At 36.9% G+C, this 16,029-nt stretch overlaps 1 protein-coding gene across 2 annotated transcripts; it reads left to right on the forward strand.

Moving 5' to 3' along the window:
- Positions 1-88: 88 nt before the first annotated feature.
- Positions 89-12,375, forward strand: DCAF16 (DDB1 and CUL4 associated factor 16). 2 transcript variants are annotated; one of them, XM_060012769.1, is made up of 2 exons: positions 89-290; positions 9,243-12,375. In XM_060012769.1, the coding sequence occupies exon 2, from the start codon at positions 9,883-9,885 to the stop codon at positions 10,531-10,533; it is 651 nt and encodes a 216-aa protein (XP_059868752.1). In that variant the 5' UTR covers positions 89-290; positions 9,243-9,882; the 3' UTR covers positions 10,534-12,375. The 2 variants fall into 2 exon arrangements, with proteins under 2 accessions (XP_059868752.1, XP_059868751.1); XM_060012768.1 differs by having other exon boundaries at positions 9,258-12,375.
- The last annotated feature ends 3,654 nt before the right edge of the window (positions 12,376-16,029 follow it).

Here is a 16,029-nt window from a genome sequence, read left to right on the forward strand (position 1 = left end):
AGGAAATACGCGAGACTATCGCGAGAGTTTAGAGCGGCGAGAGTGGGAAGAGATGGGACCACCCCCTTCAACCCCACCGATGGGGCGCTTGCGCTTAGGGTCTTTTAAACCGTTTTCCGAGTGGGAAGTGGCGTTTCTAAGAGGAGGAGGAGTTGGCGCCCCCGGAAGTGGTATCCACCGGAGTGCGAGCCTTACGGCGGAGTGACTGTTGGATCAGAGCTGGTGGCGCCAGGCTTAGTCGTGTCTTGAGGCTGGGAGTGAGGCGAGGAAGAAGAACGGATCCTTCTTGGGTGAGAAAGGGAATCTGCTGAGGGGACGAATCCCTGCCCCCGCTGAAGGGGAGGAGGGATTCGTTCGGAGATCCGTCAAGAAGGGAGAGCTAGGGCGTGCGGGAGTGCTGGGCGGCGGCCTGGTTTCTACTGGAAGGGAGGATGTTCCGAGGTCTCCAGATGGAGGCGGGCCGCAGTATTTTTAAGCCTTAGGTCCGCGTCTGGTGGAGAGTCTGCAAACGTGTAAGGCAGTATGGGAAGAGAGGCACGGGTTAATTTAGGTACAGCTTGTTCTAGATGTACCGGCTTTCGAGGCCTGTTTACAGAGGTGCATAACGGCAGTGTTTTCAACACAGAATGGAAAAAGAGTTTAGGGTAATGGTAAGATAAAGAAATTTGGAGTGCCTTCCGGCAGGAACTAAGTCTTTATTTAAACTGTTCTTTAATGGAATTATTTGAGACAATTATTAACATCTAAAGAAATAGATTACAAAGCAGCCTGTACGCCTTTTTTCCTGTTGGACTACCTTTCCTCCCTAGCAGCAATGGATTTTCTGAATTTACTGTTAATTTTTATGTATTAATGATATCTGAATAAATCTCTGAATAAGTATCTTGTATTGTTTTCATGTTCTAACATTATATGAATGATCCTATGTATGCAACTTGCTTTTTTCACTCAGTATTATTTTTGAGGTTTATTCATATTGATATTTTCATAACCATAACAACACCTTTTGGACCCATTGTCGAGGAAAAATTAACCAATGGTTGATCTAGGAAAGAAACGGAGAATTTTATTCAAGCCAATCTGAGGGTTATAACCTGTGAGACAATCTTTCAGGAAGCTCAGGACTGTCCTGCCCTTTTGAGGTCTTAAGCACAGTAATATATGGGGTTTTTTTTGTTTTTTTTTTGTTTTTTGCGGTACGCGGGCCTCTCACTGTTGTGGCCTCTCCCGTTGTGGAGCACAGGTGCCGGACGCGCAGGCTCAGCGGCCATGGCTTACGGGCCCAACCGCTCCGCGGCATGTGGGATCTTCCCGGACCGGGGCACGAACCCGTGTCCCCTGCATCGGCAGGCGGACTCTCAACCACTGCGCCACCAGGGAAGCCCAGTAATATATGTTTTTGAGACAAAGGGTTATACGTCAAATGACGTATTATTGACAGTTTACACAATCCAGATCTATAGTTACAAAGAGAGTAGTAGGTCATGGGTCATCTTGACTCCTTACAAGATTAAGGAAGGTTATCTCCTAAGGAGGTTTGGTTAGTGCAGATACACAACACACACTAAAGGGGAGGGAGGAGGCCCAAAACAGGCAGAGAAAAATTTTACGTTTAAATTTTTCTTGTCTTGCCATAAAGTATGAATTTTATTTCATCACCTTATATGCCAAGACACTGTTCTAAGCACTTTACTTCATTTAATCCTTAGGCACAACCCTTGTAAATTCTTTCCGTCTTTTTAAGAAGAGGAAACTGAGGTACATATAGGTTGCTCTAGAATTCTATTGTATGAGCATGCCATAATTTATTCATCTATTCTCTTCATAGTCCTAATTCCTGAAACATTGCAGGTATTCAAATGCTAGTTAAAATAGTAAATATGGTAGCAGTAATAGTAAATATTGGGTTGCCCATAATTTCAAAATTATCAAAATGTCTAATTTCTGAAAAGGCAAGAGGGGTGGGTATTTTAGGTTAATCAGCTAGAGGGAAAGCAGAGGTTTAAGAGTGCATGGAATATAGTCGATAACATTTATAATCTCACTATAGCTAAAATGTAGAATACCTAGACAGCTGTGGTGAAAGAAACCTAGAACGGGCATTAATTTTTTAACCAGCTATATCCAAAGTATCATTTCAACATGTACTCAACATAAATTATATTGATGAGTTAATTTACATTCTTTTTTTTCCTATTAAGTCTTTGGAATTGGGAATTATTTTACACTAGCTACATTTCAAACTGCTCAATAAACATGGGGCTAGTGACTACAGTATTAGTGTATAACTATTCTTACTTTGGGAACCACTGAATATACCATTTGTTTTTCATGTAAAATCAACTGCTGAACTAAAAGTTAGAACAAACTAATATTTGGAGAAATTTTTCTTATTTTGTGGCCTTTAATTGCTCAGCTCTCCTTATGCTTTGGGTGCCTGCTACCTTTGTTGCTTTGTTTAACTGTGAAATTTCTAACAATATTATTTCATTTACCATATTTTATTTGGTTACCCACAAATGAGAGGTGACTTCATACCATTTTGTCATTACTGAGGGATGAGGCATCTGGCCACCAGAGGTCAGCCTAAGTATATTTTGACCAGCTTGGGCAGGGGGGATTAATAACATGTTTTTGTTCAGTATTTTTGGAACATTATCTGAAAAGTTAAAAAAAAAAGATACTAGATTACAAAAATGGCAGCCTTTGGAATGGAAGAAAATATTTTCAAGCCATATATCCTGTAAGATGTTAATATCAAAAATATATAAGGACTCATATAATTCAGTAGCAAAAAAATTAATAATAACCTGCTTTAAAAATGAGCAAAGGACCTGAATAGACATTTTTCCAGAGAACACCTACAAATGGCCAACATGTATATGAAAAGGAGCTCAACATCACTTATCATCAGGGAAATGCAAATCACAACCACAATAAGGTATCACTTCACACCTGTCAGGATGGCTGTTATCTAAAAGTCAGAAGATAACAAGTGTTGGTGAGGATTAGGACCCTTATACACACTGGTGGGAAACAATATGGAGGTTCCTCAAAAAAGTAAAAATAGAGCTATCATATGATCCAGCAATCCCCCTTCTTGGTATATATTCAAAGGATAAAATTACTATCTCAAAGATACATCTGCATTCCCATGTTTATTGCAGCATTATTCACAGTAACCAAGATATGGAAATAATCTAAGTGTCCATCAATGAATGAATGAATAAAGAAGATGTGACATTTATATACATACACAATTAAGTCTTTAAAAAGAAGGAAATCCTGCAACTTACAACAACATGGGTCAACCTGGAGGACATTCTGCCATGTGAAATAAACGAGACACAGAAAGACAAATACTGTATGATCCCACTTATATGTGGAATCTTAAAAAGTTGAACTCATAGAAATAAAGAGTAGAATGGGAGTTATCAGTGGCTAGCGGGTGGAGGAAATAGATATCAAAGCATACAGACTTTCTGGAGACCTAATGTACATCATAATGACTATAGTTGATCATGTATACTTGAAATTTGCTGAGAATAGATCTCGAGTGTTATCATCACATGCAAAAAAAAATATATAGTAACTGAGGTGATGGGTATGTTAATTAGCTTGATTGTGTAACCATTTCACAGTGAATACGTATATCAAAGCATCACATTGTACATGTTAAATATATGTAATTTGTTAATTATACCTCGATAAAACTGGTAAAAAAAAAAAGATGCTATATTAAGCTTAAACTCACTGCCTTTAGGTTACCTGTGTCTTGACTTTTTCTCTAAATGCTATAGGGAAAAGAACACACTGTAGCAACTAAACTAAGCAAACTAACTAATTCGTATGGTAAGGCTATTTAGTTCTGAAATTACAGAAAAATGGTTCTTTCAAAGTAAATTATGCATGGGAGTGTACAGAGTAAGTGGTTAATTCACTTTTGATATGAGGGTATTACTCATGGAATGTAAAGAGGTAACAGTGATGGGTTCACTCTAGAATTTACATATGCCTTCAAAGAAACTTTGTTTTATTTTTGCTTAACAAAAAAAAGTAGGGTGAGCCTTTTAAAGAATGCTTTGAGCAACATAATTACTGAAGTATAGCCAATCAATAATCATGCAAATGGAATCTGGTTGAAATGAAAATAGTAAAAATATAAGAGGACAGAAGAATTAAAAGCTAACCCCTGGGGACTTCCCTGGTGGTGCAGTGGTTAAGAATCCGCCTGCCAATGCAGGGGACACAGGTTCGAGCCCTGGTCCGGGAAGATCACACATGCCGCGGAGCAACTAGCCCGTGCGCCACAACTACTGAGCCTGTGCTCTAGAGCCCGGGAGGCACAACTACTGACCCCGTGCTCCGCAACAAGAGAAGCCACCACAATGAGAAGCCCATGCACCGCAACGAAGGGTAGCTCCCACTCGCCACACTAAAGAAAGCCCGGGTGCAGCAACAAAGACCCAACACAGCCAAAAATAAATAAATAAATAAATAATTAGTTTTTTAAAAAAGTTAACACCTGTCTCAATAAAATACTTACGGTATGTTTTAAATTTTCCTTTTGTTTTCAGATTGAAGTAGGTAATAATATTATAAACTTTTAAAAGTATTTGCACTCATGTTCTTAAAGATGAAGTTATAAGCAGTGACCTTTATATTGCTTTAGTAGCATTATCTTTGTTGATCTTGTTTAAAAAAATTGTTTCATTTGTCTTTGTACAACATACTACCAAATCACCTGAATATAATTTAGGAATTTTTGTCTCCCTAGAATAAAAGTGAAACATGCTTGTATAGTTACTTACAGCAGGCCTTCATCATTCTCTCATTAATTTTTCCAAAAAATTTGCTAAGCCCCTAATATGTGCCGGACACTGCAGAGAACTAAATTAGATAAAGAATGAGTAGAAGTCAGAGAAATGTTTTTTAGAGGAATAGTACCGACACGAAGCCAGACCATATCCACTTCATTGTGTATTTGAAACTAGAGATGTTTACTAACTTTCATTTTAGAAATCATTGCTACATGATGGCATGAGTGGGATCTTGATATTTTGGTTTTGCTTTTTTCGTTCAGACCTATGCCTTTAGTCCATCCATGTTGCTATGTATACTTCTAATGTGCTTTTAACACGTTAACCTATCCACTCCTCCAGTGATGGAAGCCTGGAATGCTTCTATTTCTTTACCATCAAAGATGACTCCCCAGAGTACATGTTGGTCTTATGGAGAATTTCTCTGCTATATATACCCAAGAGTGGAATTCCTACATCATGAGTTGTGCAAATAGTTTGACTAAGTAGTGCTGCCAGATTGCTCTTCAGAAAGGTTACCCCAGTCTGTAATCCCACCAGTAGTGCAGGTTTCTAAGGGAGTTCCTTTAGTCCCCTCACGAACACTTGGCTTTTTCCAGCTTTCTAATTTTTACCAAAATAATAGAATAGTGTGATATCTATTTACTCATCATATAGTTAATGGCCTGTGGATTTTCTCTTCTGTAAATTGGATATTTTTGTCCTTTGTCCATTTCTTTATTGAGACTGCTACCTTTTTGGTGGTTGTTGATTTGTAGTTAACTTTGTTCTTGATGTGTTTAGTTCAATCCAAAAATACTAATTTTGATGTGATTGAATTCATCGTATTTTGGTCTTGTGCGTTATGTTTTTTTAAGAAGTGCTTCTCTGGCCCTAAGTCACAAAGATATTCTCCTGCATTATATTCTCTTAACTATATAGTTTTACAATTCTCATTTAGGTCTTTAACCTGTCATGAGTCCTCCTTTGTATGTGGCATTATATAGGTGTACAGTTTTATTTTTCTTCATGTAATGAGCCAGTTTTTACCAGTATTACTACATACTAAATGCATTCATTCCCCCTTGATTTATGTGCCAACTTTACTGTATACTACATTCTTAAGTCTTATGTGGCTCTATTTCTGAGCTTTGTTCCATTGGACTATTTGTTCTTATACTAACCACCCTACTTTAATTTCTGTGGCTTCTGTAACGTGTAATAATATGTGTTAATATCTTGTAGGCCATGATATTTACTTTACTCTTCTGCTTAAATAGTTTGTTTAGCTATATGTGGAATTTTATTCTTAACATATTGGAATTGTATAAATTAATTTGGAAAAAAGTTCTTTATAATATTCATTGTTCCATCCAAGAGCATGGAATGTCTGTCTATTTTAAATCATCTATGTCCTTCATTAGAATTTTACAGTCTTCTTCATAGAGGTCTCGCATATTATTGATTAGTTCTTAAACCCTTTATAGGTTTTGTATTTTGCCCCTATTGTGCAAGTGATGTATGTAATACATTTCATGGTTAGTATTGCTGGTGTTAAGAGTGCCTGGGGTCAAATCCTGATTCTATCACTTAGTAGATATATGACCCTGGACAGGTAGCTTAAGCCTCATGTATAAAATGGGGTCAATAAAAGTACCTATCTTATAGGATTGTTAGGAGAATTTTAAATGAGTTAACATTTGTGCAGTTCCTAGAATAGTACCTGGAAAATTTTAAGTGCTATATAAATAAATTAATGAATAGTCATAGGTTAATCTCAGATCCAGGAACTTTGTTGAACTCTTTTATTAGCTCTAATAGTTTATAAGTTAGGCTTTTTTTAATGTTAGATGACCATATCATCTGTAAATTAGTAGTTTTATATCTTTTTTCCAGTTCTCACACCTTTTTTAAAAAAAACATTGATTAGAACTTTGGTACTTTGTTACACTGGTACTTTGTTATACAATATCAGTCCTTATCATCCTTATCTAATTTCTTTTTTTTAATTAATTTATTTTTGGCTGCGTTGGGTCTTTGTTGCTGCACTCAGGCTTTCTCTAGTTGTGGCGAACGGGGGCTATTCTTCCTTGTGGAGCACGGGCTCTAGGCGCGCGGGCTCTAGAGCTCAGGCTCAGTTGTCATGGCGCACGGGCTAAGTTGCTCCGCGGCATGTGGGATCTTCCTGGACCACAGGTAGAACCCTTGTCCCTTGCATTGAGAGGCGGATTCCTAACGACTGCGCCACCAGGGAATTCCCTAATTTCATTTTTAAAGGGAATATATCTGAAGTTTCTCATTTAGGATATTTGTTGAAAGTTTTTCATAGATAATTTTTACCTTGTTGAGAAAGTAACTTTCTCTTCCTAGTTTGGTAAGAGCATTTTGTTTTTTAAAACATAAATAGGTGTTGATCAAGAACCAAGAACGGTTAAATATCCATAGTTAATAAAATTATCTAATTTATTGCTGTAGTGACTTATATTTATAAATTTTATGAAGTTGAGATATTCTTGCTTTCCTATGATAAGCTCTATATGATTGTGACATTCTTTTTTTCTTTAATACACTATTACATTTTGTTAGGTAATATTTGAAATTTTTGCAAGTGAAATGAGCCTTTCTTATTTGCTTCATCTCTAGATTTGGAATTAATATTTTATTATCCTCATAAAAGGAGTTTTATGCTATTTTTCTTTTTTCTGGAACAATTTATATAAAATATGTATTAATTTCCTTGGAAGTTTAGTGGAACTCTCTTATAAAACCATTTGCACCTGGTGTTTTTAATAGGTTGTTACCTTTTGAGTTTCTTTAATACTGGTCTGTTTTATTCAAGTTATCTATTTCTTCCTGTACAAATTTTAGTATTTTATATTCTTCTAGAATTTAGCCATTTTATCTAGGTTTTCACTTTTTAGCATATATTATGTTTTTAATTTTGGGGGGGTATTTTAAAATCTCTTTCCTGATAACTCTCACCAGTTTTGTTTTTCTTATTCATATTTTCAGAAAACCGTCTTTCAGTTTTATCACTCTATTATTCGTTTATATACTATTTAATTGCTGCCTTTATTATTTCCTTTCTGCTTATTTTGCTGTTGCGCTTTTAGATTGTCTTGAATTGAATGCTTAACTTGTGCGTATTTAAACTTCCTTGTTTCCTCATCAATGTATTTAAAGCTATAAATTTCTTCTAGGTACTGGTTTGGCCATACCCCACAAATGTTTGCTTGTGAGGTTATATTATTATTCAGTTTTATATCTAATATCTTTTATGATTTCCATTTTATTGATTCATGAGCTATTTAGTTTCCTAACAGGATTACTTTTAACTAACCTTTAATATCTACTTTTATTGCATTATGGTTAGAGAATTTAGTCTAAATGAAATTGACCCTTTGGAATCTAGTTATACTTTATAACCTAATGCATGAACTATTTGTGTGTGTGTGTGTGTGTGTATATGTGTGTACTTAATATCTGTTCTGTTTGGTATAGAGTTTTGTATACTTAAATAATATAATACCTAAAGTATATTAATATTTTAACTTTTTCAGAATGTTTGTATCCCTGCTTATATTCCCCTGTCAGTTCTATTAGTTGTTACTAGAGAAATTTTGAGGATGTGCTTTTAGGGTCATAGATGTTTATGATGAGTGTATCACTTTCATTGTTTTCCTTTTACTAGTATTATCATCAATCTTTGTCCCTTATATTTTTTTGCCTTGAAATATTTTTTGTTGGATATTAAGATTGCTGTCCCAGCTTTATTCTGGTCCACAGTTACCTGATATATATTTTTTCATATTTTTAGCTTTGACCTTTTTTGGTTCTTTTTGCTTTAAAATATCTTTTGTTAGCAGCATATTGTTAAATCTTGTTTTGTTTGGTTGATCCAGTCTGAGTGTCTGCCTTTCAATTGTCAATTTAAGCTGTTTATATTCATTTTAACTCCTGCTATATTAAGATTTATACCTGCCATCTTCCCTCATTATCTGTAGAGTATGGTCATAGGACCACAACCTCTGGGGTCCCAGCAAGAGTTCTACAACCAGCTCTACAACCAGCACAGGTCCCCTAGAACTAATCCCAACAAGCACCTCTAAAGATAAAAAAGATATCTTTTATAGCTCCCTATTTGGAGTTTGGAGCATAAGGGATCTGCTCTTGCAGAAGTAATTTCCTGGGCTAGAACTGCATGATAAAAAACAAACTAGCCCAGATATGTACCAACAAAAGATTAAAGTGGCCCCATGCTCTTCTTCCCAATTTTGTCTTGGTAGGATCCATTCCCAGTAGGAAACTCTGCCTAAACTTATGTGCTAGAGATGGGAAAGCTGATAAGGCTTCTTGCTCAACACCATGTGCTTGGATAGTCTATGAAGTTAGATGGATAATAATGTTACCCAGTGCTTTCAGGCTTTAATATCATGTCTCTAGTCTTCTCATTCACAGGTTAAGGCTACCTTTCCAGATAGTCCAACAACTAAGTCACCAGTTTCCAAGGACATTTGCACCACCTATGGAAAACATCAGATCCGTGCACACCAGACAGATCCTTGACACCTCGTCCCACCATCTCTCTGCGCAAAAGTTGCTGCACCAGCGGACAAAGAAGGCGACCACTGAGTTTCTTTTTATTATGAAATAGATATAATATCTCTGCCAGCAAAAAAGAGTACACAAAGTGTCTCTTCATAATTTCACAACCAGTTGAGACCATGCTAAGAAAATCAGCTTGCCTAGATGAGGACCCCTTCTCTTCTTGGGTAGCCAGGATTTGAAGGAGAGACTCTGACCTGTGCCACTGGTAAGTGACTAAATTTTACACACTGAACTGGTCCTGAGAACTGAGCTGTCTTCTTTGTAAGTGAAGAATATACAACATAATCTTGAAGAACTGCACAGTGGTGCGAGCCAGAGGCATACTGTGTGTGTGTAACAGACTGAGAAACAGACAAATGAATCCTATTGAAAGGATTTCTCATCTTCTGCTTCTATTTGCCAGTGTTAGTGTTTTACTGGCTTAGATTGTTACCTTTTTCTGTTACCTTTTTTTCTATACTGTTGTTCTATTCTAATGGGTCCTAGAAATCCCTCTCCTGACCCCTTATCAGAATCAGAAAGTGAGGAAGAAGAAAATGCTAACTACCTAAATGAGAGTTCTGGGGAAGAGTGGGATTCCTCTGAAGAAGAGGACCCTGTGGTGCCCAACCTAACACCTCTTGAGAGTCTTGCCTGGCAGGTTAAGTGCCTTTTAAAATATTCTACAACTTGGAAACCTTTAAATCCTAATTCCTGGTTGTATCATGCTAAACTCTTGGATGCTAGCACACCAGTCCATATACTACGAGAGATAGGACTAAGACTCTCCCATTGCTCCCATTGTGTACCCAAACTGGAACCAATTCCTGAATGGCCTCCTCTAGCTTCTTGTGGAGTCCCACCTTTTCAAAAGCCCCTTATGAGTCCCAGCCGGCTTTCTAGAGATCATGCCACTCTAAATGGGGCACTGCAATTTGCCACCAAACAGTTGAGCCGAACATTGAGTAGAGCCACTCCCATACCCGAGTACCTAAAACAAATTCCTAATTCATGTGTTTCTGGTTGTTGCTGTGGCTGGTTAACTAAAACAGTTAAGGAAACAACCCGCACTGAACCCATCAACACTACTTACTCCTACACTGACTTCCAAAAGGCAGTTAACAAACTCCTAACTGCATCACTATAAAGATCCACCATTCCTTCTCATATCTCTCGTGTTGCCAGTTGAGAAAGGAATACAGTTACACAGCCCACAGTTGAGGAACTAACAAACATCTCAACCAAACTGTCCTGATATGCCAAAATATGATCAAGTACCGAATATAATACCCAAGAGTCCTGTAACTCCAGTGCAGAAGATGTGCATTGTGAGCATTCACTTTGAAAGACCCTGTGGTTAAAATGAGAACTTCAGTAGAGAATTAGTCAAAAGGGACCTTATTAAAAGAGATAAGTTGACTATTCTCCACACTTAGTTCTCCCCGCAGTTTACTCTGCCTGTCTAATGGACTTAACTAGATACCTAATTATTAATGGGAAGGAAAAGGAGGCCACTACCCCATTTGTTACCCAACCTTCAGAGTAGCCATTGTGGAAAGCGGTAAGTTAGCTACTCCCAGTAACACCTTTCTGAGCATACTTTTCTCTGATACTCATTTCTAGGGAGGTAGCTGAGTTAAATTGAATAACTAGATAAAAGAAAATGGTGGGAATATGGATTTATCTCCCTCTTTTTATATTGGTAGACCTATATATGGCACCCTTTAGGAGTTCCTGTTTTGGGGGGAGGGAGTGCAGTAGTGTAGTAGTAGCCTACACTGCTCCAAACCTATTATGGAACCTGCAGTTACAGCATAAACATTTTATAGGCTCCCACCAGGCAGTCTCTAGCTAAAGTGGCTTATAAGATCATACCTGGGGATTAAACAGACTCCTGTTCCGTAGGCAATATATTTCCTGCATCTTGGCATCCAGACTTTAGTCAAGAGCAAATAAAACCCATTCCAAAGACCAATGGGAAAAAATTAAGAGAGCATTTATGTTAGTGGATTAAAGTATTTCGTCTGTATGATGTTCCCTGGAGCAGTACTTCATGCACTTTCCATGTCCATTGCAAACTTTTCAGGAACTTTACTGCAGAAATTCTCAGCCTAATACAGTCTGAAGTTGAAGAGTTTTTTAGCATCATTGTTTTTCTACATCTAGCTTTAGATTTTTTTTTCTGGCTGAATAGAAAGCATATGTACCCTTGTAAATGAATCTTGCTGTGTTTATTTAGATGAGTCAAAACGTAGAAATCAACATACATAAAATGCATGAGACCAGTAAGTCTTTTCACACACCTACAATAAAGAGTGAAACCTTTGTGTGATCCTGGTTGACTGGGCATCTAAAGGGAATCAGAAAACAGATTGTTAAAGATATATATCTCTCCTTATTTTAGTTTTGCTTTTTCCTGTTCTCCATAATTAAGTGCTGTATACAGTGTGGCATCAAAAAATTGAAGCATTAATGGAATCACAAATTCTATAAATGTATAGCAACTTTAAGGAGAGAGGAGAATGTTTATAACCTAATGAGTAGTTTCTGCTGAACCTTAGTTGTCTCCTCTTAAGGAAAAAGGAGGGAATTATAGTAGGTAGAAAAAAATACTTGTTAATGGAAAATTTGTTACTGAACTGAAACCATATAATGTTAGTGTAACTGAATGTATCAGTAACTGTTCCTATGTAGATGTTCTATGAAGTTGGTTTTTAAAATGTTACAAAAAACCTGTTTCTTTCTTTCTTTGTTTCTTTTTTTTTCTTTTTTTTTTTTTTTAGGGGAAGGTGGGAAGAGGTAGAGGGGTCTAAAAATTAAAATCTGTTGATGTTTATGTAACCATAATATGTTCCTGTGTGTGTGTGTGTGTGTGTGTGTGTGTGTGTGTGTGTGTGTACAAGTGCCTTGTTCATGAACACATTTTTGCTGTTCATTCCCAAAGGAAGCCTTTCCCCAGCTTCCCAGCTGAATAAACCAACAGCTTTGTACATGCTGAACAGAGTATGGTCATTTATTCTTCACAAATGAAATAGATTCTGCTTTGCTTAAGGCATATTCAACATTCACCAAGTGCTGAATAGAGTCCATAGAGATACAGTGTATCTGATAGGAGGTGACTTGGCAGCTCTAGAAAAGAAACATACTTGAAGAGGAAAGTGTCAGATATGCAGTCAAGACCCAGATTTGAACCCATTTGTTTGTATATAAGTAATTCCAGGTTGCACAAAATGATTGATAGGTACCTAAATAAGCCTTAAGCCTTTACTTCTTTTTGTGTGCCATGGTGTGGGGTTAGGGGTGAATTTACCACTTTCACACTCTCCCTCCATGGGCCTTTGGTTAAATGCAGTCCCCATAATTAGGATAAAGAAGGATGAATTTATTCCCTATTTATAGAAATATTTATCAAAAGAGTAAGGAAACAGAATTTCTAAACCAACAGACATCAATGTTATTTAAAGGTATTATTCTGTCTTGGTGCAGATAGTCTCTTTTTGTTGAAGCAGTCCAGATACCTTGAGCCCAGAAGACCATAAACATGTTTTTTTAAGCCCATCAGCTTCCTAACAGAAGAAATCTAGACATGGCAGGAGGAGGGCAGATGTTAGGTCACCTTTAGGGAATTATTTTGCTGAGACTCCAATCACAACTATCCATCTAAAACATTTTCTCTATGGTGAAAACAGTGTTTTGATATTAGAGTAGATTCTTAAAGCAGTTAGGACTTTAGAAGTCACTTGGGTTGTTTTCTTACTGAAAACATAAATTCTCTTACATAATAAATGATTTTCTACTTTTGGCTGCATTGTTAGAGAATTCAATATCTTTTGGAGCAGCCCATTAGTTCTAAATAGAAATTTAGTCATTTAATAACATTATGGAGTGCCTACTATAATCCAGACACTCACTGGGAGTGTAAAATTAAATCAGATGATATACATAAGAAATCAGTTTTAAAATATATTGAACCAATGTGAATTACCCCAAGGCTTTTGGCCACTGATGCTCATTTACTGTGAGCTAGGGTCACAGAATATAAGCTTACTCCTTACACTGGCCATTAAATATTTGAAAATGAGACAGTCATCAAAGTGTAGTGGGAATTCAGATGGAGAGCACACTCCAACAATTAAACCCCACAAGAGGTAGTCAGCTAAGGGAATACATAAAATAAATAGGTATTTTATACACAGATTTAAATTGTATATACTAAATTCACAAGGCAGTAGCACACAAAGATCAGGACCAGAAGTGTTATGCTCATTTGGCTGGGGTATGTATAAAAGCCCAGAAAGTCTGGATAACTACTCAGACTTCATGAGACAACTTTATACAAGCTGCTGGCACATAAGTTCTACTAATGAGTGGTATCCATTGGACTGAGGAAAATTGAAGGAGCTACACTAACTGACACCAACCACCAGGTATTTCTTCTGTGTCTACTTGCCGTCATCAAAAGGAAAATCTCTGTGGTGTACCTTTGCCAGTTTTGAACAAAATTTAGTTAATGGCTACATGTTTAAGTGTGATCCTTGTATGTAATCTTCTAATCTCTTTCTATTGGTGGCAGCAGTGGGATTATATACTATACAATTTTTGGATATGAGACTAAGGAAAGGGAGAGGGTAAAGGTATCACAGTGATCTGATCTACCCAGCTCCTCTTAGCTGTAAGAGCTATGACCAGCCCTTCTCAATAAGGTATGGAAAAAGAATACTTGATTTTAAAATAATGATTTAAAATAACAATGTAGCAGGCAGACAGTACTAGAGTTGCTTCTAAACTGTGGAGTCAGTTTAAAATGTAGCCTCCAATGAAGAACCGTTATCAAATGTACTAGGAATATACATGTTTCATTTAAAATGTCAATCCTGAATTAACTTTTATTCAATTGCTTAAAGCAATTAGGACTTTAGAAGTCACTTGGGTTGTTTTCTTACTGAAAACATAGATTCTCTTACATAATAAATGATTTCCTACTTTTGGCTCCATTGTTAGAGAATTCAATATTTTTGGAGCAGCCCATTAGTTTTAAATAGAAATTTAAATCACTTTTATTCCAGCCCACACGTGACATAAAATGTAATCCATTTAATTCCAAGAGAATTTTGTTAATTTCTAAAAAGAAATATTCAAAAATAAACTTTTGTGGCACAGTGTAAAAATCCTTTCAACTCACATCTTCACTCAGGTTAAAAAAAAAAAAACCCTTAATATTATGTATAAATGCAAAAATATCTTACCCCATCTCAAGGACCACTTTCAGGGCTTGGGTTGAATCAGAGAACAAGCCTATAAGCAACGAACATTGAAACTGAGGCAGAAGCGGGGCATTGGTGAAAGCCAGTCCTCTACCTTCTTCTAAGACCTGAATACTGTGGCTTTTGCCTCTTTTTTTTTCCTACATATTGAGCATAGACCTTTGTGAGGAACCTCTCCCCTCATCCCCTGCAGCTGCTGCATGTGGTTGATCATTGCTTATTTCTCATTGACAGCAGCTCATTATAAACCTGGAAATGACCTTCCACAGCTGGGCAGTATTTACCAAAGTCATAACTAATGTTCATCTATTTTCTTTTTTAATCTTATAGCACCCGTTGAAATGACACTATGAAAGATACTTTAAGATAATTTCCAGAGGTGAGGAATCTGAAGATGAGAAAAATTAAGTGACTTGTCCAATTCAATACAAAGTATTTAAATATTTGAGTCTATTAATAACCCACTTAAGACATGATAATGTATATAACACTGTACAGTGAACAATAAACAATTCAAGCTCAAAAAAATGTTAGTGAGAGCTTAGGGTTGGAGCATAAAAAAGTAAGTAGTCTGGAATTTGGGTAGTTTATCTGGGAAGAAATAGATGACCCTGAAACATGATATGAGAATTCCTGAAATCATTTGGAAAGTTATGCTGTATTTCCTAGCGTAGAACATAACCAGTATTCACCTAGGAGACAGGATACCAGCCAGCCTAACAAGATTGTAACTGAGTTCCTAGTATACACAGAAACTGAGCTGGTATGGTATCAAACTAGATATCAACAGAAACCAAATGAAACAGTCTTAAAATATTACAGCTTATAAATGAAGGAGCTAGTAATATTTTATTGGGGGGAAATTATTATATTTGGGTTAACTACTAAACCCATGCTTAATGCTCCCCTTCAATCCATGGTGTCAGCTTATGAGACCTGACACTCCAATACATCAACTGATACCTTGCTGTGTGTGTATTATCTAGGTCTGGTTGGGGCAACTTTGTTTGGGAGGTGCACAAATAATTGGAACTGTCCAAGAGTATGGCCATCATCCATCAAAAAAGACCCTAGATTGGCTTTATGATTGAACCCTGAGCAACCAAAATGGCTTGATAGAGTGGCACAGCTCTGGTGACACAAGGGGCTGACCACACTACCTAGAGAATCCAAGTTCCTATAGTAATTGAAAGCATTAATTTTGGCCACAGCCAAGGCATTGTACATTGCAAAGTGGGTGCATATGGGGTTGCCCATGGCTACCTGCCTGGTAGTAATGTAGACTTGCCCGGTGGCTTGAATAGCTTTGGTCCAGATCCCAGTTTCCTTCTTTAAACCCAGTTTTTCTATGTTGGTCACTTTCTACTTATGATATACTG

The sequence above is a fragment of the Delphinus delphis genome, chromosome 5 (assembly GCF_949987515.2).
Source record: "Delphinus delphis chromosome 5, mDelDel1.2, whole genome shotgun sequence".
Taxonomy (NCBI): domain Eukaryota; kingdom Metazoa; phylum Chordata; class Mammalia; order Artiodactyla; family Delphinidae; genus Delphinus; species Delphinus delphis.